The sequence below is a fragment of the Phoenix dactylifera genome, chromosome 3, assembly GCF_009389715.1.
Source record: "Phoenix dactylifera cultivar Barhee BC4 chromosome 3, palm_55x_up_171113_PBpolish2nd_filt_p, whole genome shotgun sequence".
Lineage (NCBI taxonomy): Eukaryota > Viridiplantae > Streptophyta > Magnoliopsida > Arecales > Arecaceae > Phoenix > Phoenix dactylifera.
The window spans coordinates 8965885-8992823 of NC_052394.1; the positions used below are offsets into that span (position 1 = coordinate 8965885).

General features: G+C 40.1%; 1 protein-coding gene across 1 annotated transcript; it reads right to left on the minus strand.

The window, feature by feature from the left end:
• Positions 1-12517: 12517 nt before the first annotated feature.
• On the minus strand, positions 12518-25537 carry LOC103703613 (protein pleiotropic regulatory locus 1-like). Its single transcript, XM_008786522.4, has 17 exons — positions 25326-25537; positions 25129-25153; positions 24547-24667; positions 23435-23516; positions 23281-23343; positions 21278-21362; positions 20391-20483; positions 19748-19811; positions 19552-19637; positions 19351-19452; positions 19099-19182; positions 17648-17708; positions 17493-17559; positions 17293-17370; positions 13374-13438; positions 13122-13199; positions 12518-13014 (listed from the first exon to the last, which is right to left on the minus strand). The coding sequence occupies exons 1-17, from the start codon at positions 25466-25468 to the stop codon at positions 12842-12844; spliced, it is 1470 nt and encodes a 489-aa protein (XP_008784744.1). The 5' UTR covers positions 25469-25537; the 3' UTR covers positions 12518-12841.
• Positions 25538-26939: the final 1402 nt, after the last annotated feature.

Below are 26939 nucleotides of genomic sequence, written 5' to 3' on the forward strand. Positions count from 1 at the left end.
TTCGTCTGGGGGTGCGTGACCGAGGTGAAGCGGTGGTCGATGTCGAGTTTGGAGCAGAACTCTCTAAAGCGGAGGTTGTCGAACTGGCGGCCGTTGTCTGATATGAGGATGCGGGGGAGCCCAAATCTGCAGATTATTGACTTCCAGACAAAATTCCGCATCTTCTGCTCGGTGATCCGGACGAGTGGCTCGGCTTCCACCCACTTGGTAAAATAGTCGATGGAGACGACTAGAAATTTCCTTTGCCCGGTAGCCAGAGAGAATGGTCCCAGAATGTCGATTCCCCACTGGACAAAAGGCCAAGGGGAGCTGATGGAAGTCAACGGAGCCGAGGGTCGGCGTTGGACATTGGCGTTTCTCTGGCATCGGTCGCATCTTTGGACGAAGTCCAAAGCATCCTTCTGGAGTGTCGGCCAGTAGTATCCTTGGCGCAAAATCTTATAGGCCAATGCTCGTCCTTCCAGATGATTTCCACAAATCCCTTCATGGACTTCACGCATTGCATAGTCAGCCTCTGTCGGGCGGAGACATCTGAGGAGGGGAGAGGTGAAAGATCTTCGATAAAGCTTTTCCTCGTGCAATGCATACCAGGTGGCGGAACGCTTTACTCGGCGAGCCTCACGTTCATCACTGGGGAGGACTTCGTCTTGCAGATAGCTGATGAGCTCGTCCATCCAGCTTGGCTCGTACTCGATGCAAAGGGCCTACTCGGGCTCCTCCGTACTGGGTTTTTGGAGATACTCCAGTGCCACCGTTTTGGGGAGCTCGCTCATGCGAGAGGACGCCAGCTTTGACAGCTGGTCGGCCCTAAGGTTCTCTGACCTGGCGACATGTTGGATGTGGAAAGAATTCAAGGTCGAGGTGAGATCCCGTACCTTCCGAAGATATTCCTGCATTGTGAGGTTTCTGGCTTCGAAGTCACCCAGGATTTGGTTGACGACGAGCTGAGAATCGCTGAAGGCCCTCAGGTCCTTCACTCCTAGCTCTCTGGCTAACTTGAGCCCAGCAACGAGTGCTTCGTATTCCGCCATGTTGTTGGAAGCAGAAAACTCGAGGCGTAAGGCTTGTTCGACAACCACCCCCTCCGGACTGGTGAGGATGAGACCCGCTCCGCTACCCCCCGAGTTTGAAGAGCCATCGACATGCAAAGTCCATGCCAAACTCGGGGTCTGCTCTGTTGGCGTAGGCTCAGGTTCGGGCTCGGCCTCGTCCGGTATGGTGCACTCGACTATAAAGTCGGCGAGTGCCTGCGCTTTAATCGCCGGTCTGGGTCGGTACTCGAGGTCAAATTTTCCAAGCTCGACGGCCCACTTGGTAATCCGGCCTGCGCGGTCTGATCTTTGCAGGATCTGCTTTACTAGCTGGTCGGTCAGCACGGCCATTGTGTGGGCTTGAAAATAGGGTCGGAGCCTCCGAGCTGAGATAACCAAGGCATAGACAGTCTTCTCCAGCTTGGAGTATCGGGTCTCAGCATCCCTCAAGACCCGGCTGGTGTAATATACTGGCTTTTGGAGCTTGCCCTCCTCCCGAACCAGGACCGAGCTCACTGCTACAGGGGAAACAACTAAATAAAGGTAGAGGAGTTCACCCTGCCGAGGCTTTGTGAGCAGGGGAGGGGAAGCAAGAAGGTGCTTGAGCTCTTCAAAAGACTGCTGGCACTCGGCCGACCATAGGAAGTTTTTTGGCTTCTTAAGAGTCGCAAAAAATGGAAGACAGCGCTCGGCCGATGGGGAGATGAATCTTCCGAGAGCTGCAACTCGGCCCATAAGCCATTGTACCTCTTTGACTGTCCTCGGAGGCGTCATCTCCTGGAGCGCTCGGATCTTTTCAGGATTGGCCTCGATTCCCCGCTGCATAATGATGAAGCCAAGGAATTTGCCCGAGGTGACTCTGAACACACATTTGGCTGGGTTGAGCTTCATTTGGTACCTTCGGAGTGTGGAGAATGCTTCATCAAGGTCGGTCACATGGTCTTGCGCCATCTTGCTTTTCACCAGCATGTCATCAACATAGACCTCCATGTTTCAGCCTATTTGGTCTTTGAAAATCCAGCTGACCAGCCTCTGATAAGTTGCTCCGGCATTCTTTAAGCCGAATGGCATTACCTTGTAGCAGTAGGTACCCCCGTCGGTGATGAAGGCCGTCTTTTCTTCATCTTCTGGCGCCATACGGATCTGGTTGTATCCGGAGAAGGCGTCCATGAATGCCAACAGCTCGTGCCCCGAGGTGGAGTCCACAAGCTGGTCGATGCTGGGGAGTGGGAAGCTGTCCTTTGGGCAGGCTTTATTCAAGTCGGTGTAGTCCACGCACATGCGCCATTTCCCACTAGCCTTCTTGACGAGGACCACGTTGGCGAGCCACTCCGGGTAGGATATCTCCCGAATGAAGCCATCCTCAAGAAGTTTGTCAACCTCCTCGGCTGCTGCTCGTTGTCGTTCAGGGGCGGCGCCTCGCTTCTTTTGTCGCACGGGCTTGCAGGTTGGCTTTACTTGGAGCTGGTGGACCATGATCTCTGGATCTATCTCCGGCATATCCGCGGGCGACCATGCGAAGACATCCATGTTGTTCCGCAAGAAGTTGACGAGGCGATCCCTTTCGCGATCATTGAGGCCGGAGCCGACCTGCACGGTTAGCTCGGGAAAGTTTTCGTGCAAAGGAACTTGGATTAGTAGCTCACCGGGCTCTACTCGATTCTTCTGAGGACCGACCCGTGCCTCCAGGGTTTTAGCTGAAGGCTGGTCGGTTGCTGGGGCCGGCACCTCGGCCGGTCGCTTCGCCTCATGGGTCGCCATGTAGCATCGTCTCGCTACCGCCTGGTCCCCACGAACTTCGCCAACTCCTTGGCTGGTGGGGAATCACATGAGCAGGTGGCGAGTTGAGACCACTGCTCAAAGGGCGTTGAGACCTGGTCTTCCAAGGATGGCATTATAAGTTGAGGGCAGGCGTATCACAAAGAAGGTCATTCTCACGGTACTTTCCCGGGGGGCGAGCCCGACCGTGACCAGGAGATCGACCTCGCCCTCCACTGGGACCGAATCCCCAGTAAATCCGACCAACGGAGCATTCATCCTCCGTAGTTGCTCCTCTGTCATCCCCATTTTACAATAGGCATCAAAATACAAAACGTTCGCCGAGCTTCCATTATCGATTAAGATGCGTTTTACATCGAATCTATTCATAACCATAGAGATGACCACAGCATCATCGTGGGGAGTTTCGACTCCCTCCAAGTCATCATCGGAGAACGAGATGGCTTCCGAGGCGCGTAGGCGCTTTGAGGAGGTTCCTTCCCCTGAAGCTTCTCCAACCGAGGCCCCGCCTTGGATGGTATTGATGGTGCCGGCGATGGGCCTGTTGGCATTTGAATCTTCAGGCTGTGCAGCTCTCTCCGCCGGCCTCTTTTCTTCACGCCGGCCTCGCACAAATCGATCGAGCACCCCTCGGCGGATGAGCGCTTCGATCTCATTCCAGAGCTGAAAACAATCCTCCGTATCATGGCCATGATCCCGATGGAAACGGCAGTACTTCCGGGAATCACGCCGGGCTCCGGGATCTCGTCTTGGAGGCGGGGGCCGGAAATAATCCCGACCCTCAATCTCCATGAGGATTTCGGCCCGAGGAGCAGTAAGGGGAGTGTAGTTTTCATATCTCCCTTCGGGTGCACGGGCCCGTGGTGGAAACCTCGGGCGGAGTGGTGACCTCTACTGAGGCGGTCCCCGTAGTCGGGGTGGACTCTTCAGACGGGGTGGATTCTTGGCTCGGCGCGAGGACGGGCTTCTGGGCTGGCCACGCTCCTCGCGGCGTCTTTTCTGTTTCTTGGAAGCCTGCTCGGTTCCGCTCCGCCTCATGGCCACGGCTTCCTCAGCCTTCGCGTACTTCCACGCCCGAACCAGCATCTCAGTGAGGTCCGCAGGGAAATTCTTCTTGATAGAGAAGAGGAACCTATAAGACCGGGCTCCAGTCTTTAGTGCCGACATGGCGATTAACTGGTCGAGCTCCCGGACTTCCCATGTTGCGGCGGTAAATCGGTCCAAATACTCCCTGAGGGACTCTCCCTCCTTTTGTTTTATGTCAAGGAGGGAGTCCGATGTCCGCCGCTGGGGCTGGCTGGCGGCAAAATTGCTGGCAAACTGCCTGCCGAGCTGCTCGAAGGAGGAAACGGTACTCGACTTCAGCCCGGTAAACCAAAGCCGGGCTGGTCCTCGGAGCGTTGCTGGAAAAGCTTTGCACAGCATGGCCTCCGAGGCTCCCTGTAGGGCCATTAAGGCCCGATAACTTTTCAGGTGGTCAAGGGGTTCGGTCCTGCCGTTGTAAGGCTCCACCTGGGGCATCTTGAACCGTGGCGGGACTGGCTCGTCTTCAATCTGCTGGGAGAAGGGGGACTTCGTGGTGAACTCGAAGTCACTGTCACGTCCCGATTTTCTTCCGTGGAGTGCCTGAATCTGGCGCTCCAGCTTCTCGACCTTCTTGTCGAGCTCATCATTCTGGGGAATCGCTGCAGCGGTCCACTCCGGTGCAGGTTGCCCTGGAACTGACTCAACCTCCGAGGGTTGTGGCCAACCACCAGGGCCTCTAACTGGATGTTCTCTCCAGGGGGAGGCCTGGACTTGAGAGTCCTGACCTCGAAGGGGGAGTCCGTTTGTAGGAGGCACCGGCTGAACTGGGGCCGGAGGGAGCGGTGCCGTCGGGATGCCCCTGGGTTGCAAGCCTTGGACAGCGGTGGCCAAGGCCTGCACCTGTTGCACCAGGGCATCGAACTGCTCCGGCCGAACTGGAGGAGTTGACTCGGCCGGAGGCGGCGAGTTCTGGACAGAGTGTCCAGGACTGGGTGGAGGACGTCGAGAGGCATTGGAAGCTCCCTTACTTCTCAGTTTCATGGCCGCAACTCGGGCCCTTCCTCTAGCGCCAACTGTTGCTGGAAATTGGACCCGGGGGCGACCGCGAGCCGAGAGGGGAGGAGCTCCGCTGCTGGAACAATAGGTGGCGGCGCGTCGGCTGGTGGCGTCCTCCTGGAGGATCCTGCAAAAAAGTCGGTGGCCGGGATCTCCGGCGCCGGCCCTCCAAAGCTTAAGTTAGAGGGGGCTAGTATATGAGTGGAGTGAAAGAGGAGAATATTGGTTCCTGTGTGTCTTCTTTTTTTTCTTTCCCCCCAGGTTCTCTTTTATAGAAGGATATTATGTTACCTGAGAGGTGACGGGGTAGATTGTCTCTTTGTGATAATTGGGCACGATCATGCTCATTAATGGCGTTGTGGAGAATAAGACTGGATCAGACCGGAGTCAGCGAATTGTCATGGTTGATCGGACCTGTTGGAGTGGTTGAACCGCCGGCCATGGTGGGCCTGGGGTTCGTAGATGGCAAGTGCATTGATTGCTGAGTGAACCGGTGATCAGGGAGAGCCATACGCTTTGATGGTCCAGTGATCCGGAGATCATCTTGAGCCGTGTTCATTTAATGGTTGAGTGCATCGGAGGCCCGCAGGGGTCACATGCATTAATGGTAAGGCGTGCCGAAGGCCTGCGGAGGTCACGTGCCTTAATGGCTTGAGGACGGTAACAGAGTACGGTGGAGTCGGGTATCTAGTTGTCAGATCCTCTAGAGGATTAGGCGGGGGTTAGATATTTGGTTAAGGCATGGGCTCGGCACGGGTGCCGAGCCGTGCCAGTTGCTCAGCGGGGTGTCTCTAGTTTGAGCGCTCCTTGGTCGGGCGCCTTTCCGGTCGGCGCTCCTTGGTCGGGCGCCTTTCTGGTCGGGCGCATTTCTGGTCGGCGCTCCTTGGTCGGGCGCCTTTGAGCTGGCATGACTTGGGTTTTCCCCCCAACAAGTTGACATTATGCTATCTAAATCAATAACTACATGGATCAAATGGACTGTGAAATTCATCCTGAGCTTGCAATTACAAGTTAATCAATCAAGGGGCAATGAGTTTTGATCTTTATCCACCCATTATTATCGGTTGTTCTTGTTGTTGCTGCTGTTGTCTTGTTTGATTAAGAAATCAAATTGTTTTCACAAGGTTGGATCTCCTTCCTCAGAAGTTAGGACTCAGAAGACTCTTCTATCAAACTAACAAAAAAAATCGCAGCAAACAAAGTCGAACTAGCTGACTTATGTTGCAGCCAAATTTCCCCATCCTCTAGTTTGAGCAAATGAAACATTATGGAAGAGACACCTACCCAGTATGATTCCCAATTATTGATACTATATTTCACTAGTGACTAGCTGTAACATGGCAATGCTTCTGATAATTTAAACTTAAAAAACATCCTCCAAGTAAACATTCCTTGAATATGTTGTTTTTTTTCCCCTGTGCAATAGAAACCAATACACGAAAGTTGCAACCAATTTTTTACCTCCTAGTTTAGGCCATAAGATACTAAGTTGGAATCAATTAAAGAAGCACACAAGGTCTGCCACCTTCCTACCTCTTTCCCCAACAAACATTTATTCTAAAACTAAAGAAATCATAGGTGGGTTATCATCATCCTTTCTTCTTCTTCTTCTTCTTTTAGAGTATTCATGTTCATCTGCAACATACATAAGGAGTTGGTATTTAGTATTCCAAACTAACAAACAAATTTGAAGTCTTCAGTGAGAACACAGCCAATGTGTTTGTATAAGGCCAGTGGATTGGAATGTAGTGCAAGTAAAGAGTCATAATAAACTATTCAGTCAGCAGAGACGGCACATTCTCGGACAGCTCTGGGAGCAGTTAGTTCTAGTACTCTTGATGAATGAAATCTTCTGTCTCTGAACTGGCATTTCTAGTCGTCGCTTTTAGATCTCTGCATGTCAAAAGAGAAGGCTCACAGGTCACCTTCTTAGAATGTCTATATTTCGGGTGGACTTGGTCTTAAAGAATGCAGATCCTTGGTCTTAAATTATAGTTTCGGAATTGAACTCAGAAGGGATGAATACATTTAACTCCAATCGTTTAATTTTCAATCTTCTGCATTGCATGGTCAAAAAAATATGACGACTTCAAAAGTTATGGATGGTTGTCAGAATTGAGTGAACTTAGGCACTCAAATACAAGATAAATTTAGCATTTTGGCCTTTAAATCAAGTATATATATTTCCTTCCTCTTCTCGTTAACTTTGCACCCCCTCCATTAGCATTAACTTTCCCTTCATCATCATGCTAATACGACGAAATTTTGAAGCATTTTCTCGATAATTTTAACAAGAGTACACCAACATATGGTCTGGTTCGATGTCGGTTCGGTAAACTAACATTGCCATCTGGCTTTGCAAAAATTAAAACAAGAGATGCTTCATAAATATAATAAAGGATTGTACCGAGGACAATTACTTTATGTGTAATAAGTTTCAAAATAAAACCATATGATCCAGAGCCTATTTAAGATATATACTTTGGTCCGGTGGGTCAGCACGTCGGCTAATCGCCATATTTTTACTCACATGTTAGGTGCTTGTACATATTATAATGATATATAAATCGTGATGGACATGATTCTTCGCAAACTATATGATGATGCTTGTGGAAGATACTACCACAAACTTGTTCACTTTATTCCATATAATTGCAGTGAGGGCTTGGCTTCCACTCTCTCATATCACCTGAGGCCACTTGATATTAAAAGAGGACTCTTGTTTAGAGTCCAGTCCAAGCTTTAAGGCCGTTTTATTTGATTGTTTTCATGCATCTCTTTTGTTTTGGCTTTAAGAATTGTAATAGAAGGCAAGAAAGAGATGGGGGTATTTGGGGTTGTTATGGTATGTACTTGGGGGAGGCAGCAGCCCCAAGTATATTTTCCACTATAATGTCTGCATCATGATGAGGTTGGGACTTGGGAGTTTTACTCATTGCAGCCAACTGTTCCACGCAATAATTATTAAAATTTTCACATTTCTAAATCATTAGGACATTGGTTGGGAGGTCCCATCTTTCCCTTTCCTCCACCTTGCAGAAAGAATTCCTTCTTTGAATGTGATTAATGTGCTAATGAAGGTGGCTCAGGTAGTACGGGTCCAAATCAAAATCTAGTCTGCAATATGGATTCTATTTAATGGGTTTACTTAACAAATTTGTGTTAGATTAGGTTAAACCCTTCTCCAAAGTTTTCTTAGGGATGTAAAAACAGGTCTAGCCTGGCCTGACCGCATTTTATACGAATGCTCGAATTAAGATCTAAGATAGATTCGAACACTAACTATTTATTAAATTTAGCTGAAATTAGCTCCGGCTCAAAATATGGATTAGGCTTAAGATTAGGTCTCATCCTCGTGGACAATAATTGCATTGGTGGCGATTAGCAAATTGAAATTTAATCCTGAGCATGAAAATAAAGGTTTTTGATTGACCGGCGGGACGTCTTTTCTTCCCTTTTTCCTTGTAGTATAGTAATTATTGTCCATGTTTGGCCTAGCTTAGAAAAGCTTGGGAGGCCATTCCAGTTGGCAGGTTGAATCTAATTTGTGACCTACCCAGACACCTAGGCTTACGTCTTGAGTCAATTATATGAATTCAAAGCGATGTCCATGTTTCACCATCCATGTGGCACATGTTCAAATCATTTTCTTATGTCTTAGGTGATTATATATTTTATATAAAAAAGAATTTCTAATGCTAAAGAAAAGGAAAGTGCAAGGCGGCAGGGCATTAAAATATTAACGTTAGTTAAGGTGACCTTTTCCATGCAATTGTATTGGACTTGAGAAGCTTCCAAGATTAGGCTTAGGGGAAGAAAATGTGGCTCGTGGTCACTGGTCAGGCACTCCAACCTACCTATCGTATTTATAGGCAAAAAAAAAGTTTGCTTAGTTCTCTCACAATGTCAAGCATGACAGCCACTTTGAAAGGTGTCTTTGAGCTGTGTTTGAGAACCCAGCAACAGTACTATTTTTAACATTTAGCAAATGCGCATGGTAGGTTGATGAACCAAGGAGTGTTTTCAAAGATGCGAAGGAGTTAGTTCGTTTAAAGCTGCCAACCTTTTGTCGTCATGTTGGCATTTGACTAGTTACCTAGTTTGTCCGCACAAATTTATGCAGGTCACTTAAGGCCACGTCTGTCGATGTAGTTGATGGAAGAGACTTCCAAGTGAAAAGAGTTTAACAGATTTACAGTACAAACTACAAAGAAAGGCCCTCCCGAGAAGACGGGGAAGAATCTTTGACAATCCGGGCATATGGTAGAGTTTGATAAGTATAACAACCTAGAATTTTGCACCAGAATTTTGCACAAAATAGCTAATCGAAAAAAATTATTTAAGTTTTTTGATTATGTATAAATATTCAAGATCTATGCAATGAATAACCGATGTGAGACTACATACACGCTCGCACGGATCCTCACATACTCCTCTCATTTAAGCCCTGACGTTCTTATCAGGCTAAGGGTTCAAATCCATTCAAATCTAATCACAAGCACCACGATCGGCCTATGGTCAGCCCCAATGAATCTGTGCTATAGTGTCCTCTAGTCCACATAGATTTTAGATCAGGTCCGCTCTAATACCATTTGTAATAATTCAGGATCTCATCCAAAATTGCTAGTCAGAAGGTATTGTTTGGATTCCTTGATCTTGTATAAGTACCCAAAATCTACCCATTGAATAACTAATGTGGGACTAAACACATATTTCAAGAACGAAAATATCTTAAGGGGAGGGGGGAAATGTAATAGCCAATTTTTTTTCGACTAATGGGCCGGCCCGAGAGGATCAATCGAGCCCTTGTTGCTCGCGATTGGGAGAAGGAGAAGACTCCCGACTGGAGTCTTCTTCCTCCTCCATTATCGCCGGACTCTGGGAGTTCTAGAGCGATCTAAAAACCAGCCACAAACCCTAGGAATCATCTATTTAAGGCCTTTTCCTTTGAGTTTGAGTTTGACCATCGAAATCACCAAAGATCGTCATCGATTCTAAGCATATTTTCTGAGGTTCTTCCTCCGATTTTCATAAGAAAGAGTCGCTAGAACGCCTCGCCGAACTGAGATAAGAGTAGTTCATCTTCTTCTCCTCCTCCTTTAATGTTTTAGGCCTTCATTCCCTTTAGTTTGAGCCGGCAATCGCCGGAACTTCTTCCAAAATAAGGCACCCCTGTTTCGATCTTCTTCCACCGAATTTGACCGATCTTCCAAAATCGCCGGAATTTGCCCTCTGTTGCCCGCCACCGCGACCATGCCGAACCACCACGACACAACCACCAGGTGCCCCCTTTCTCTTCTATTTTGCCAAGAAAGAAGAAAGAAAAAAGAAAAAGAAGAGTAATAAAGAAAAGAAGAAGAGGAGGAGAGAGAGTCATCTCTCTCTTTCTCGCTCTTGTTTTCTCTCTTCTTTCTACTTTCTCTCTCTTCTCTACTTCTCTCTTTAGAAGATATATGGAACCCAGCATCGGATTTTGTCGACTTGATCTATGAACCCAAGTTGACCACTTGTAAAGGGCCCTAATCTGCCCTAGTGTCCAGATCACCTAGTGGACCGATCCCCCGACCTTATCAAGTGTTTATGGAACCCATTGATGATGAATTATATTAAACAACCTTGGCTCTGATCGAGTCTATGCCCTATAATTTATTGATCGAATCGTCCAGGCCTGACCCACAAGAATCGTCGAATGCTATAATCTAACTAATTGACCTTGTTTTTTATTATTTTAATTCAATTACAATCGTCAAACAAAAATTAATTTTGCTTTCAATATTTTAAATAAGGTTAACTGGATTGTCAAGTCAAGTTTGACGATCTAATATAAAAAAGGTAAATAAATCTGACACTTCTTATTTTTTCAATTTTTTCTTATTTTTTGGTATTATGAAAATATAAAACTAGTATTAAATGTTGATGATTTCCTATTTTCTTAAAATTAAAGATCAAGCATATGATATTATGAAACTCATGATTTATTGCAAAATAATTGTTTTACCGTTAAGCACTATTTATGAACTACGAACTCCATATTTATGAAATTTGTATTTTTGTTATGAAAATAATAATTTCATAATTATTCTACTGTTAAATACTTATTTATGGGTTACAAACTCTATAAAGCTATTTTTGTTTTATTCATGTATAATTCAAGAAAATATGATTTAAGAATCAATTGTTTTAAGAACTATGAGAAAAAGGCTCTTAGAAAGCTATGTATGGTCTATGAAAGTAGGATAGATCGATATTCAGTTCCACATGACCCTATCAGCGGATAATAGTAATTAGCATACACAAGAGGCGACCAGGACTCGATCAGAGCCAAGGTCGTTTTACAGAATTCATCATCAGTGGATTCGATAGACACTTGATAAGGTCGGGGGATCGGTCCAGTAGGCGACTCGGGCATCAAGGTAGATCAAGGCCTTTTACAGGGAGTCAACTTGGGTTCGTAGATCAGGTCAACAGGACGACCCGATGTTGGGTTCTATAGATATCTAGAGAGAGAAAATAAAGAGAGGAGAGAGAAAGTAGAGAGGAGAAAGGATCTGATGCTAGGTTCCATAGATCTCTAGAGAGAGAAAGTAAAGAGAGCCGACCCATTAGCCCTAAAAAATACCGGCTATTACTAAGTGCATTCTTGGTGGTTCTTTTTTGAATTTGCTTTTCACTTAAAATCAATAGATCCATACGTTGGATATGCCTTCGAGTCACGGAGCTAATTAAGAAGAGATGACTCATCGAGCTTATTGCTGATCCAAGAGTTTACAAGAATTTGGATATGAATCCAAATTTTTCCATATTATACAATTCAGGCAATAGGCCAGGTTCAGACCAGGTCGAACATGCTGCAGCTCACACATGCCCAAATCCGATCGAAACCCAATGCCTGATTTCTTTCAACCTGAACTCCGTGCACATTATTAGCGATATAAATAAGAGAAAATTAGTTGGACCGTGCTAATCCTACTGGCAACGATCAGCCGGGACAAAACAGGTTAAACATGCAAGCAGAATGATTGATTTGTTGTCAAGATTTGAAACATCTGAGACGCTTCAAAAGTCATCGATGATAAAATGCATTTGTTTATGTCTCGCGATTCTACACTACTGAAATTATGAAGAAAACAAAGCTAGAACTAGATATCCTCATCTCAAACCAGACATCAGGTTTTATCCAGTACATTAAAAGGAACCGAAACAAAGACTAATAAAAAAATTGAGAGCTCAGCAGCCATTCTGTATGCTAGACAATTTGAGCTGTGCATATAACTTATTTCGGGAAGTTTTTTAATATATGAATGATAAGCATTGGCACTCTCTTCATAAATAAAAAAAAAAAATGCTACTCAACCTAGCGATCATTTATTCCACAAAAAGGACTCTCAAATCACATCCACACTTATTTTCCATACACAAGGAAACCTTATCAGCTGTAGATATCAATCGTAGAAAAGATTGGTCATTTTCATTGTTGATCTCTAGCCCCCGTCCCAGCTTAACAAAATAAAAAACTTAAAACAGAGCATCTACAGACTGGGCAGCTGCATCGCCATCTCTCTAGTGTCGTGTGGCTGCTAAGCACATCATCAAGAGTATATTCATGCAAAATTATGCACACCATGTGACAAGTGCTGTTTAAATCTTCGTGACTTTCAAGTGAACCCTTTTTTGCTGGCACAAGCTGCAATTTTAGATTTCTTACAACTCTACTGATAAAATCATGATAAATGTAGTCCATCCTTGATATTCATCAAGTACCAGCATAGTTAAATTAACACATACAGCTTCATAAAGCTGATAATTCCACAATGCAATGTATAACCTTCTGAGCAAGTAGTTCTGCATTTTCTACTTAAATGTGGAACCATTCCATCACGCGCTTAAGTTGCAGGCAAATAAATGGCATCGCCAATGCTGCCAACCTGAACTACTGGCATAGGGTGCCATCAGTACCTCCGAAATTCTTTTGGAGGCTTGAAGTTTAGTGGATGAGTTTCTGGTGTGGCAGTTGGATCTTCTTTCCACATCTTAATAGTTTTGTCTGCCTCACAAGTAACAAGCCTCGAGCCGCTTATATCATATGAAAGAGCATATATACATGCTTCACTGTCCAGTGAACCTAAAATTCCAATTTAAGAACACAAAAGCAACCATCATTGATCTATTTTTAAGTATTACCAAATAATGAGGAAAGGCACACAGTTCCCATCAATGAAAAAAACTCACCAGGCTGGACAATAGTCTGGGCTTGCTGGAAGTTATGGCCACTTTTCCAATCCCAGAACCAAAGGCTCCCATTGTCACCTTCAGGAAAAGTTGCAAAACAGTTACACCAGATAATGGCTATTTATTTCACTGTTAGCTAGGTAAGCTAGAAAATATGATATGCTACAGCCAACTTGAATTTAACATGTAACCTAACATAATTTAGTGCATTTTTGGTCCATCAACTATTAATTCATTACGTATACAGCATACCTGCAGTTGCTAAGACACCATCTTCATTAACTGCCATCGAATTTATTATTGTTTTCTGCTGGGACCTGCACAAGAAAATAGTGGAATTTAGAGTTTAAGGATGAATAACATCATCATATGCATCTTACACACACCATAAGACAATATATCTTGTCATAATATACTGTGCATTGAAAGATTCTCACCATTTTCAGTTCTATCGTAGCAAAAGACTTATCTTTTAAGCAGAAAAGACTCAAAACATTACATGGACAATTCTTCAGTATCTTATGTCAGAAGATAATAGTTCTTAAAGCAAAAGCAGTTGTTAATTTGCTAGGACACATTTTCTCCCTTTTCACCAGATCTTACAAAATGAATGCCTGTCGAGCACTCACCAAAGCCTTCTCAACTATGTTTCCCTCTAAGACAATAAAAAGTGCACCTAATGAAGAAACAGCTTAGGTCAGCTTCAATAATGCACTGTAATGGAAAAGGCAAGAAATCTCCTCCACTCCATGATGGATTTGGTTGAATATTCATTTGCTAATAGATTCCAAAGTTGGAATATTTTGATACAGTCTTTACCACCCTATATATATCAGTACCTCACTTCTTTCCACTTGAAGCTTGCAGCTTGGACCGCAATACAATTTCAACGGGGTTCCTACAACTATTAAACAAACAACTAGTAGATTCCAAGATATGTCCTTTCAAGGTCTTCTATTCATTCACGATTATCTCTTGGCTTGTAACTATTCTCAGGTTTCCAAGTTGTAAACCTGAATTTCTGATTACTAGCTTTTTACAACAGCTAACTGGTTGGCTCATGCCAAAATGTCTAAGTTGGTAGAATCACAAGTCTATTTTTGTTTACTAATTATGCCTCTAAGCTTCATACATGCATCCTTTTTCATATTATATATCGCCTTTTCATGCAACTTTATCCGTGTCCAAATCTTCCCTATGTTTATCATATACACATTTACCGTCTTTTTGAAGCCTAAGAAAATTTTAAGCACTATAATTGCTGTTTAAGTATATCTTAGCAGGTTACACTTAATCTAAACTTTTAGGAGGGGCTTCATTAAGGTATCCAGAGAGACAATTCCCTGAGGAGAAAGGGGGGAAAAAGTCAAGGTTGACTTCATCTTTTCACACATTACTAAGAAGCTCATCAAACAACATTTTCTGCTTCCATCTTGTCACGATATTCTGAAAACTTGGTCTTTGTTCAATGACAACTGTTTTGCTCCAAGGTAGCACACGATGAGAATTCATCACTAGTTTCATTGGTTGTTTACTGGTTTTTGTTTGAGTTAGTTTGCATTCCTTGAGCCTGCGTTAGGTTTGCACATTCAATTCAATATTTCGAGGTCATTCTGATTCTGTAGATTATATATTATTATGTTTCATTAGTTCTATTTCATCATGTTCGAGCACACCATACTAGCTTCCGCAATTACAACTTTAATTCTCATGTATTTATGGTATTCTTAATGATTCTGTTTTGAAAATACACAAAAAATAGCTCCTATATACTCTTTAAAAACTTAAGGAGAGACCAAAACATGTGAGAATAAATATAGAACAGATAGCCAAAACAGTTCACTACAGCTTATAGATATGAAAATGAGAATAAGAAATAGATACATGTAAGGAATGTTTAAATATTAGATTGTTTTAAGTGTCTAATTGTAGATGAGGTTTAATCTATGCAGGCACATAACATCCATGTAACAGATAGCATAATGTCTAATGCAACAAATAAACCTTATAAATGGATTTCGTTATATAGAAGATTTTGGCCATGTTAGGTTCCAGTGTAGTTTTACCCAAGTTACTTGAATAGGAGCAATAATGAGAGCAAAAATGCAGGAAGAAAGCTGAATAAGTTTGGGTAAAATTATTTGACCATTTTTGGTCTAATAGTGTCATCCAGGTTTAAGAAGAATAAATACCTGAAAGGTTGTTTTGCAGCATAAAGCTGAGTAGCAGTTTTTTCGGATTCATTCCAGCTTACTGACTAACCAAACAATTCCTTAGATTACTTGGCAACCATTATAGTTCAAAGAAAGCTCCTCATTAATATGGATTACATTGCAAAAATTTCTGAGAAGCCAAGACAATTTTATTCTAGACAGGATGAAACTGAGGTCAGCAAATCAGCCTAGAGAAGAGAAAGGCACTAGGCCTTTTACCCTTCTACTAACGGTTTGGTAGATATACCAATTCTTCACCCCAACTGGCAAAAGAAAATCCTGTCTTCATTTTTTTTAAGATCAATATTAGGGGAATTTGGCAAATTAGATAACAAGATTTTATGGAAAACTTGAGCTAAAGGTTCCTGATAATTATTTACGGGTATCGTCCTATCAAGGACCTTCTTGGCCAGGATTTTAGTACATTTGTAGAAAGAGAAATTAAATTATAGAAAGGTAAAGGATCTTAAGGTGGTTTGACTTCTGTATTATATATCTGTGTGTGTATATATAAATATGTATATATATGAGACATTTAGAAATTTGATTAACATATGAATCTCCATGGAGATTTTACCCATGGATATCACAAAGTATTCCTTCCAAACAGTAGTGTACATTGTATGCATTACAAGAAAGGTCAATGCTAACTTTGGAAGCTCAAACTATATGTGTGCATGTCATGATGTTCAAGTCTTCTTATGCAGATGCTAGCGCAAAAGGGAAGTGCAAAAGTAGAAGATATTAACACCGTATGTCCCTTGTGAGGGCTGCAGACTGTCGATTCACAATTTCAACTCCACAAAACTCCAAGCCTATGTTCATTTAACCTTCCACTGACATGACACCACTATAAATATTCAAACCTATCTTCAGTGGGACCTGTCAAAGTTTTGCTGAAGAACATCATTTTCTAAAAAGGTTTTCCAGCACTTCACTAGCTAAAAATGAAACTTCTACATTTCTTCTCATATTTTTAATTCCAAACAGCAAAATTACTCAAAATGGTTATTTTGCAGGCTTCTGTTTTAATCAGAATGTATTTATATATACACCTAACAAATTACATTTCATGTCCATTCTATGAATTATAATTTTTTTTCTAGAGAGATAACTCCATAAATTATAATATGAATCTTTTCTATATAGCATTGATATAATGTTTAATGTTGTTACCCATATTATCAGTCATTAATATATCATCCTCAAATAACATACAATAATGTATCTACTCCTAAGTATTAACAATAATTATATATAAAGAGAATGGGAATGTGAACCTAAGGCCAACACTTCCTTTAGGCTCTCTGAAGTGAAACTGATATTTCTTGCCACAGCTCCCTTATCCTTAGTGCTCTCAACACGCCCTTTCATAATTCCTTTTTCTGCTTCAGATCTCATCAAATTAATAACTCAGATGGAACTTCCAAGTAAATTCATATGTAAAATCATATGCAAATTACTACTTTCCTTCAAACTTTGCATAAAAAGATCTCCCAAAAAATATAACAATATTACCACAAGGAAACTGCAGTCAATTTGCTAAAAATTGTTCCATGACCCATTCTTATAAACTTATTTTTAAGCCAACAATATTCTATAATTTTTGTTGTCACTTTCATTCTTACAAATTGATATGATAATAATTCCTTAATAGCATGGCATCACTTTAATATCAAAATCCATTCAGTAAAATATTCAATCAAAGGAGGCATACAAAATGTATGGCCATGTATTACTTCATTTGATATATCGATTTTTAAGCTTGTACTATGATTAGATGTTATGATTAGATATCCTTGATTTTAAAGCGATAATATTGACTCATAATCTAAAGCATGTGAGAAACTATAAGCTACATTGCTTGAACATATGTTTTTTTTTATCTGTCATTTTATCAGTAACGTATTATCAATTCATTGTTCAAATAGAAGATGCACTTTTCAGTGATTACTCACAGCATATTGTGCAAAAATTCTCCTCTCGGAAGGCCAAATTTTTTTATGTTGTCTGCTGATGCTGATGTAAAAGTTTGCCTGCAAAGAAAAATGGAGAAAATAGCATAATCCGCTAACTGCAACATTAAGAATTAAAGAAAGAGAAAAAAGAAAGACGCTTTTAAAAATGAGGCTGACTGCCATGAGTTAGAGGGACATACTCTTTTGGATGAAATGCCATAGCACGCACAGATTTCTTATGATGGGTGAGAGTTAACATTGATTTTCCTGAAAAAAGGGATTTTGTCTTCAGAAGATGAAAATTAATACAGATAAATAATGGACATTGATTTTTTAACAAAAAAAAAATCATTACCAGCTGCTAGATCCCAAAACTTAATAGTGGTGTCATGAGAGCCAGTTACTACTTGTGGATCCTGAAAAAGGAAAAAAGTATTGATTAAACTAACAGCCACACAGATAATTCTGCATTTTCTATGACCTGACAAACATCCATGACATATCAAGAAAAAAACGAGGGGAGGAAAAAAAGACAGCCAGGATTCAGTAGATGAGAAAATATGAACAGAACTGTAAATGATGAGAGACCAACCTAAATTTCTTAAATCCTAAATGCAGGCATCATCAATGATAATGCATAGAGCGGAAAAGTAAAAAGTCAATTAAAGGATACTGACTGAAAAGAAAGGTTCGTCACATTAGAATTTAGATTCAGGAAAATCTCAAACCAATTGATAAATCTGGTTTTTCTACTAGCAGTATTTTAGAAGCAGTACTTAATCACTCAGTTGTGTTGTTGGTAAAAAAATGATTCCCTAGAACTGAAAAAACAATAACAAGAATAATTTTGTTTACCATTATCTGTTACCCAACTTCAACTACCCATTGGCTGTTTCTTTGAAGGCCTATCAAAAAAAAGTTCTGCATTTGACAGGATTTGTGGCAAGAAGTATTTTAATTGTCTACTCAGCTTAGACTGCTACCTAATCTCCCATATTGACATTGATTGGTGTGAACGCCATAATTTTATTCAAGAAGGCTGCATTAACAAACAGTAATTACTCTTAGTTCCAAATTTACAATCCACTGCCTCCATTTACTCTCTTATATCGAATAGCATCTATCCCTTCTTGCCTCCTCCTCAAAACCTATAAGGTCTTAATAATATTTAGAAACAAATGAACATACGTAATTTATTTTCTTATATGGAGAAAGCATATTATTCATTATGCACGACTTCACTCTCAAGGGGGAAGTCTATTATTGAACAGCCTGGAAAGAGAATATGCCAAAAAATAGCTCTTAGCAACAATTTTATGTGACTTATGTCATAATGTAAGGCACAAAATTCAGGTTCAATAAAGGAAAAAATGTCAAACAAGAACCTCGAGTCCTAAAAAAATGCTCCAACCCACACATATAGATCTATATCACACTGCTTCACACAAAAAAAAGAGCAAGAAAAAAATTAGATTGTTTAAGTATGTTGATGCTGGATCTAAGATGGAAATTTAGTTCTGCCTCATAAAGAAACGAAACCTTGTGGATGGACTTGCTTCAAATTGATCATTTGGTTTATTACACAAAACAATGGGCAATTATAGAGATTATGCTAATATATGTTGATGAGTCCATAGAAATTGCAATCTTCATAATGAAACCAAATCGCATGTCTCTGTGATGCAAAATTTACTTGAACTTCAACATATTAATTCCTGGATAACAAATAATACACTTTGAACGCCCAATACGATTCTAGGCAAATATCGATGAACAAATGTCCTGACTAAATAAATGTTTGCATACCGTTGGTCGAGCAAAAACTGAACACACAGTGTTATCATGCCCGGATAAAGCAAAAATCATTGCCTTAGTACGAATGTCCCAGACCTGAGAAAAAGAAAAAGAAGACAAATCTGCAATGTCAAGCATATGTTCAGATCTACATCAAAACAACTTGACACTGTACCACAAATTGGTTCAACAACTATCAACACAAAATATACGATGTAGTTTAAACTTCAACAATATCTCATTCCAATTCATATAAATGCATACCCGACAGACAGAATCTCTGCCACCTGTTAGTAAAATATCGAGAGATGGATGAAGCGCCAAACAATACACGCCACTCAGATGTCCATGATAAGACCTAATCACCTATTCAAAAGATAAATGAAATGTAAATTACAGGTCAGTAGACACCTCATATGGTGTAAATTTGTACGTGTTTATAAATAAGAGTCTGCAGTAGACAACCTTATTCTGTTCAAGATCCCAACATTTAACTTGTTTGTCATCACCAGCAGAGAACAAATAAGTATGACGTTGACTGACAGCAAGCCCTAGAAATATAAGCACATGTTCGTATCATTATTTTCCAATATTCTACGTAAATAATACACAAGAAAAGAAACCAAAATAAAGCTATCAATATGTATTGAATGCAACTAACCGCGTATTTGTTCAATATGTCCTGTCAGTGTGAGCTTTAATTTTCCAGATGCAACATCCCATATCTTGAAAAGGGAGAAACAAAAAAGTAGTAGCAAAAAATTAAGCAGCCAGTTGAAATTTAAATCAAATAAAAGGACGTCCCTTTTTTTTGTTAAAAATTAAATAAATAGTCATAGCCATAATCAAAATACAAAAGGGTAAGAATGAGGGGAAAAACACTTCTTGTCCTTTTCAACCCAAAATTAAACAACTTCAAGTTTAACATACATAAAATATGTTTTGGCTATCATAGAATCTAAGAAGCAACATTTGAATCAACATAGTTCAGAGAAAACTTTAAACATGGTCAGCAGGAATATCCTTACAGATATCCCTTGTGAATCAATCAATCTATGCATTATCAACCTTCAACGAAAAAAAAGGAGAAATAATCTGAAAGCTCAGATCCCAAGTGTAGAAAATGAAGTACAAGTTCATTGTGCATTCAAGAAATGCCACAAGGTCAAAGACTGACCCACTCATTGAAATATATGATGATGATACATCCTAACACATAATGGCAGAAGGAAAAAAATAATCATAATCACAAAAACAACAAGTATCTACAACATTAATATAGCCCTATATCATGCAAGGTGAACCTTTATTGTCCGGTCTGCAGAACCAGTACAAAACCATGAATTGCTCGGATCGAATGCAATGGATCTCACCCATCCCAAATGACCACTGATAACCTGCATAAATTCAATGAAGTAAATCATACTGAAAAAAGTGATAGAAAAGAAACTTAAAGCAACAGAACAGAGAAACACCTACCACTGCAACTATAAAAACTTGGGTTACTTAAAGCCCTTTAATCCATAGATTATTACCCACCACTGCAACCATAAAACTCTAAAACTCTCCTAATCTGCTGAAATTTCCTAATGTTTCAATTCCCCCACACATTATGGTTAGTTTTTAATCAATTTTAAGTCCCTCAAAACGAAAAGCCCTCAAAAACCCATCCTGTAAAGTGGAAGACAGAAAACTAGTATGCCATCTCATAGTTTGCTTATAATCATCCATATGGCTCACATGAGTTCAGAAATGTGTGTATTAGGCTTCCTCTATATCACAGTGGTGCAGGGTGTCATATAACTGACATATCTCCTAAATCCTTTATCAAATATGTAGATGAAGTAAAAACTGAAAGAACTGAAAAGCATATTAGTAGCATCATAAGAGATATAAACGTCTTAACATATATTCCAGTTAGGGAAGTAATTTCATACATCAAACTTCCACTAATATATTATCAAAATGGCTGCACAGCATGCACAATTCAAAGACCTTTATTGAGATTTTAACTATAAACTATAGTTACTTTGTGCTAAAATTCCAGTAATTAAAAATTATAGAACCTAGAATAGTAATTGCTTGCTAGAAAAGTGCACCAATTCATTCAAGAATCGGAATTAATTCTCACACAATTAAAAGTAACAGCTAATAATAATATATTATAAGGCCAAGAAATAAGCAAGCATACTCTATAATTCTTCCATGGAGGATGCCAGGTAGGACGAGGCCATCTACTTGGTATCCTTTCCATCAATGCCGATGTGGATTGATACCTGACAGCAATAAGAACTATTGTAAGAATTTCTTCCTAGAATATTTAAAGCATTGTAGTAAGAGTGACGAATTATGTTCTATCAAAAAAAAGGAGTGACGAATTGTGCAATTGAGCATATTCCTTGCATTCATAAATCAAATATCTCAATTTTTGCTTAAAGAAAGTAAAACATTAACCAATTTCAGCCATATCAAACTTATATGTAGCTCAACTGGTCAAGAGTACTGACAGCATGTTATCGCTGGTTTGTGTTGAATAGGCACAACTGTGCATAAGAAGATAGCCTGTATATACAGATTGTATACAACAACCCAGATAGCATTCTCCATTAGGTAATTTGAAATACATTGCTAATTATAAAGGTCTCAAAAGAAAAATATATCATTAATTGGTGAACTGGATCCAGACACTCTGTCAACTTCATTTGGCCTCTTGTTCAAACTTCAAACTTGGATAATTTCCTAACTTTGGGCCTGCTTGGGTAACTTAGCAGGATTGAGCAGGATTTCCTCCTGGATTCATGAATTGAGCAGCTCATTTAGGCATGACCCATATCAACTCAAACACCCAACCCCCCCCCCCCCCAAAAAAAAAAAAAAACAAAAACTTAATCCTACAGGAGAGCAAAAGGACCCCCGTGGGTCTTTTTTCTCTTTCTGCAATTCCTGACATCTTCTCTCCTCATCATTGCCAATCATACATCCTCTCCCTCTCCTCCCCTCTTCTTCCAGACAGGTCCTTAAATTCTATGCAAGTTCAATTTTGCTGACTAAATATTCCAACTCCTTGATATGGGATATAATTGAATATTTGGCCACTTTCAAGACTACTTATCTATTAAATTTCAGAAAGGCTGGTTCAATCAATTACACTGACTATTTCAATTTAATTAATACAGAAATACCAATATTCCAGTGTGACTGGTCACCTTCCAAATTGCTAATTTCCTGTAAACAAAGTTTATCATTTTTTTCCTCAACAGATCAACTCGAGGAGCTGGAACAATTCAGAGCACAAATTGGGTCAAAAAAAATCAAGGACAGCTACAATCCAATATATAGAGGTACCTGGGCATCCAACAATGAAATAATAGGCATAACTTTCTATTGGTGAAAGTAACAATAAGAGTAGAGGTGACTTACAATACACTGGACAAATTACCATATTATATTCATGTAAGTAGTAAACTACAGTGAAGAGCTCAGGATAACAGTTCTGACAAGAGGCGGTACAAGTGCATGAAGCATATTCTGTATTAACTAATAAAATGTTGAGAGAGGACTATATGACAATCCTTCAAAGTGCAGATAACACAAGACACAATCTTTTTCGCTGCTTAAAAAGGCTTTGAAATTTGCGATTTTTCTTACAATAATGATAACTAGTAAAATTCATGGACCTGATGAATAGAAGCTTCAAGTTTCTATAAAACCTTAAGGAATTTTTAACACAAGCAAATTATTTATTAAAATGAAGTTAACAAGGTCTATCTCTAATGTTCAAACAATATTAACTACAGGAACTACCAGCAGAAAAATTTTGTTCAGATATTGCTAGTACATCAACGACTATAAAAGAGTCATCATTCATAAGACTCAATACTAGAGAGACATCTCAGGTTCAAATCACATGGTAAAAGGAGAAAAGAACCACATCTGTCAGAAGAATCCACTCACTTTATGCACAACCCATACTGCATTATGATGAAATGACAACTACCATATGCAAAATGTGAAGTTTTTAATTTATATGAACATGAAGTGTCTCCCTCCTAATCTGCAGCTAATCATTCTAACAGAAAAAAAATAAAAAAAATAAACTTAACAACCATTTGAGAATTGTTTTGAAGATGATCAAATGTAATCCTTTTGCATTAACTCAAGCAAGGCAAAGGGAAAAAAAGAAATGTATATCACCTTTCTGAAGAGCCAGGAATCGATACTACAGCCCCTGTATTTCTGCTTGGAATACCAGGTTCCCTGTAAAATATATAGTGTTAGCTAATCTGAGTAAAATTTGCAAGTATTTATTGTAGTACACAAACACAACAAGATAAGATGGTAGACATACGGGCCCTTTGGTTGCATTGTTGGTGCAGTAACAATAGCACTTTGGCTGCCCTCTTTCTGAGAATTTCTGGAATCCTGGATGCCTGTAGGAATAAATTTCGAGACCGTTACAAAAGAATAAGCCCAGAACAATGTTAAGCTAGCATCAAGAATTTTCAAAGACTATTGGAAATATCAGAAACAAAATTAACCATTTGATGTTCTTATGTTACACTAGTGCCAGGTCCTAAATATAATGGCATACAGCAAGTTTTAACAGTAAATTTTAGTGGACCATACAATGCTGCACATGAGAGTCCACATCCTGCAAGGTAGCAAGTTAGAAAGGACAGTAAGTAGGATAATCACTAAATCTAATGAATAAAGGAGGCCTCTATAGTAATATATGGTAGCGAAAAACTTAAACCTTTCCTTGAAATACATATTAGAATACAGATTCTATTGGTGTAACTTACTTGTGCCAATGATCTAAAGAAATAAAACATATACCCCACAACCAAACAAATCAAAACCATTTCTTCTCTGAATCTTCAAATGACCCTTCTACTAAAAAAGGAAAAAAAAACAAAAAAACAAAATCTTAGTGCAATAAACTCACCAGATTAATTGTGTGCATTCCATACTATATCTAATCAAACACCACAAGTAATACAAAAATAACAAAAAATAATATTACTAATAGAAAAGAAATGAAATCTACTACTTGCTGATAAGCTCCAGCATGTTGAATATCAAAGCAGTTTTCAGAAGCCAACAACATTTCCTACATTTTTGACATTAGCTGGAAGAGATTATTAATAACAAATTAGTATTTTAATTTGCTGTTTCTAATTTCTTTAGGGACATAATATAAGCAGAGAATTGCAAATCCTTAAGTTCTTCTTTTCCAATGCTTTGATGAATGAGTACCATCACGTTCAGTCTTTCAAGGGTCATTTACAATACACCAAGTACACATGCTACAATGAGGCAACCATCTTATAGCCTCAGACTCTTAGTTTCACAGAATATAAAAGCTTTTAAGGGAAACCAAAAGGATTTACTGAATGGTTCATGAAGCATGTAAAATTTCAAATATTTTGTGCACTAAAAAACGGAACAACCACCACACACCTGGAAGAGCCAATGCTGTGGAGGTCGATACTAGGTCACCTTTACCCTGAGCACCAGCGCCACCACGGTCCTGTGCTTGCTCGATAGACAAGTCCATAACTGATCCATATTCAGCATGTACCTTCAAATCAAGCAGCTGCAACGTCAATACTTCGTTCACTGCTCAGAATTAACACTACAAATATCCAATCAGACAATTTCACTGGCAGCATAAAACACAGTATCTTTGCTGCAGTCATCCTTAAGAGGACGATGAACCATAATCAAGAAACCAACAGCCAAATTCAAAACTTTTCCCTGCCCTTTTTTACTAAAAATTTAAAAAAAAACTACCAGTTAAATTACATTTTTCCCAGGATATATCATGTTCAATTGCTCTCCAGTAGTTTCACAACAACGTGAGCACTCAGCCCCTTTAATTTGACCAGATGATTCCTTCTTAACTCGAGACCTCGAAAAAAAAGCAAGAAAATCTTGCACAAGAAAAAAAGAACCCTGAAGCAAGCCTTTCTCTTACAGACCAGATTAATAAAAGAAGCTCGATAAGTAATCGAGAAAGAAAAATAAAGAGAAAGTTCGAACCTTGTAGCTAATTCGAATCTTCTTGCTGCAACGCCCCGGGCAAAGACGAACATAGAACAAACCCAAAGTCAGGAAGAAAGAAGCGATTCAAAGATATTGGAGAGAGATAGAGAGAAAAAGAGGGAGAGAGCAGGAGAGGAGACGAGAAAGGGGAAGAGAAGGGAAGAGGGATTGGGATTTAGGGTTTATGGGAGAACCTCTCGGGATCGGGGGGAGTGGAGTGGCCGTGGGCGGGGGAGAAGAGATCGAGGGCACGCTTTAGGGATTTGAAACTAAGCTTCTTGAGCGACTGCGGCTCCACGGGCTCCATCGCCGCCGGTGCCGCCATCGCGCCCGGCATCGACCTCGACCTAAAATTCCCCTCCCTTATGAGCACAGCTTTCTGCTTCTTTTTTTTTTTTTCGCTTTTTTTCTAAATATCGGTTAGGGTTCAAACCCCACCCCACTGATCCTACACCCGCACCGTCTCCACGTGCTGATATCTCGGCGCGCCATCACAGAAATCAGCGGTCATGATTGACTGTATGTACGGCACTGCTGATGCACGTAGTGTGGGCAATAATTCCTCCATCCTGAGAGCTAATATGCCGACTTGAACTGCGAAGGTATGTTAGTACAAAAAATTACGGTCAAATCCCTTCTAAGGTTTTAGATGAATTATTTATAAATTCTTAAGTGACAAGTCAATCTAGCATGCTGCAGTAATATTATTTCTTACTTTCTAGTTGAGATATAAATTAATTTGGAAATCCCGATGCAAGTAAAATCTTGAGCATATTTAGAAACCCTAGTAAGCTATAACGAAAACATAGCAATACATGATAGCCAACGGAGAGGAGATAACAATGGAAGAGGAAGAGAAGAAAGAATTAATTATTTAAGAAAATCATTAATCAATGAAGCTCTAGAAAATAAGGATATAATAGATCATGTCGGGAAAAAAAAAAATAATATCCCTATTTTGTAAGATTGCGATCGACAAAACAGACCATTAAGTTAGCATTAACTTTACATGAGATGAATGTGGAGGGTAGCTTGCTTCACCTCTGTATAACAATTGGTATTGGTTAATTAGCAACCTTAAAACAATTACATATCCATGTAGAAACCTGCTAATATTTTTTTTGTTGTTGTTTTGGTAGGGTACATAGTGACTCTGTGATCACTATATGAAGTCTTCAATTGAAGGACTTATACATGATTTAAAACAAGTTTCGCTTTGAGGTTAAACCTAGGTGAGCTGGTGATGCTCAAACCTCTTGTTGAAGCTTCACTCAAAAGTTCGTTTTTAGTGGTGGAGAGGTTTGTTGAGGAAAAAATATTTCTAAGTTTATAGTTGAGGCTTAAAATTGTTATAAGTCCTTAAGTAGTGCACAAAGTCAGCTAATATTGTTGACTTTGTGAGCTTGACAAAAAGAGAAAATTGGCTACAGGAGGAAACTTTCTTCATTGCAAGGTACCATAGAAATATGTATAACATATATTTTCTTTAGTTCCAGGCTTGCGCAATTCACCTAGGAGGAAGTATCAATAACTTTGGTTCCATCTGATTAATTTTCCTCGGTTATTGATACAACTCAATAAATATTATACCACTTTTGTATTTTATGCATCCCTTGAAACCTACTAAGATGGAGGGTTGCAATTGTCAAAAAAAAAAATGGGGGGTGTCATCAGCATTTGCTAACTTCACATGGAGCCAAACCAATTTCTTAGTAAAGTATTATTTGTATATGACATGTGCAATATGAATGACATATCCATTAGACTGCCAAGGGTTGCTTTGACTCCATTCTTTTTCTATTATGCTC

What these genes read in the sequence shown, in the direction of transcription:
- LOC103703613 (XM_008786522.4), bottom strand. Translation starts at nt 25,468, where the DNA reads ATGCCGGGCGCGATGGCGGCACCGGCGGCGATGGAGCCCGTGGAGCCG. An exon ending in ACAATGCAACCAAAGGGCCC is followed by an intron (nt 23,344 to 23,434) that starts GTATGTCTACCA and finishes TATATTTTACAG; the next exon opens with GGAACCTGGTATTCCAAGCA. An exon ending in CTGCAGACCGGACAATAAAG is followed by an intron (nt 19,812 to 20,390) that starts GTTCACCTTGCA and finishes TCCCTTTTCAAG; the next exon opens with ATATGGGATGTTGCATCTGG.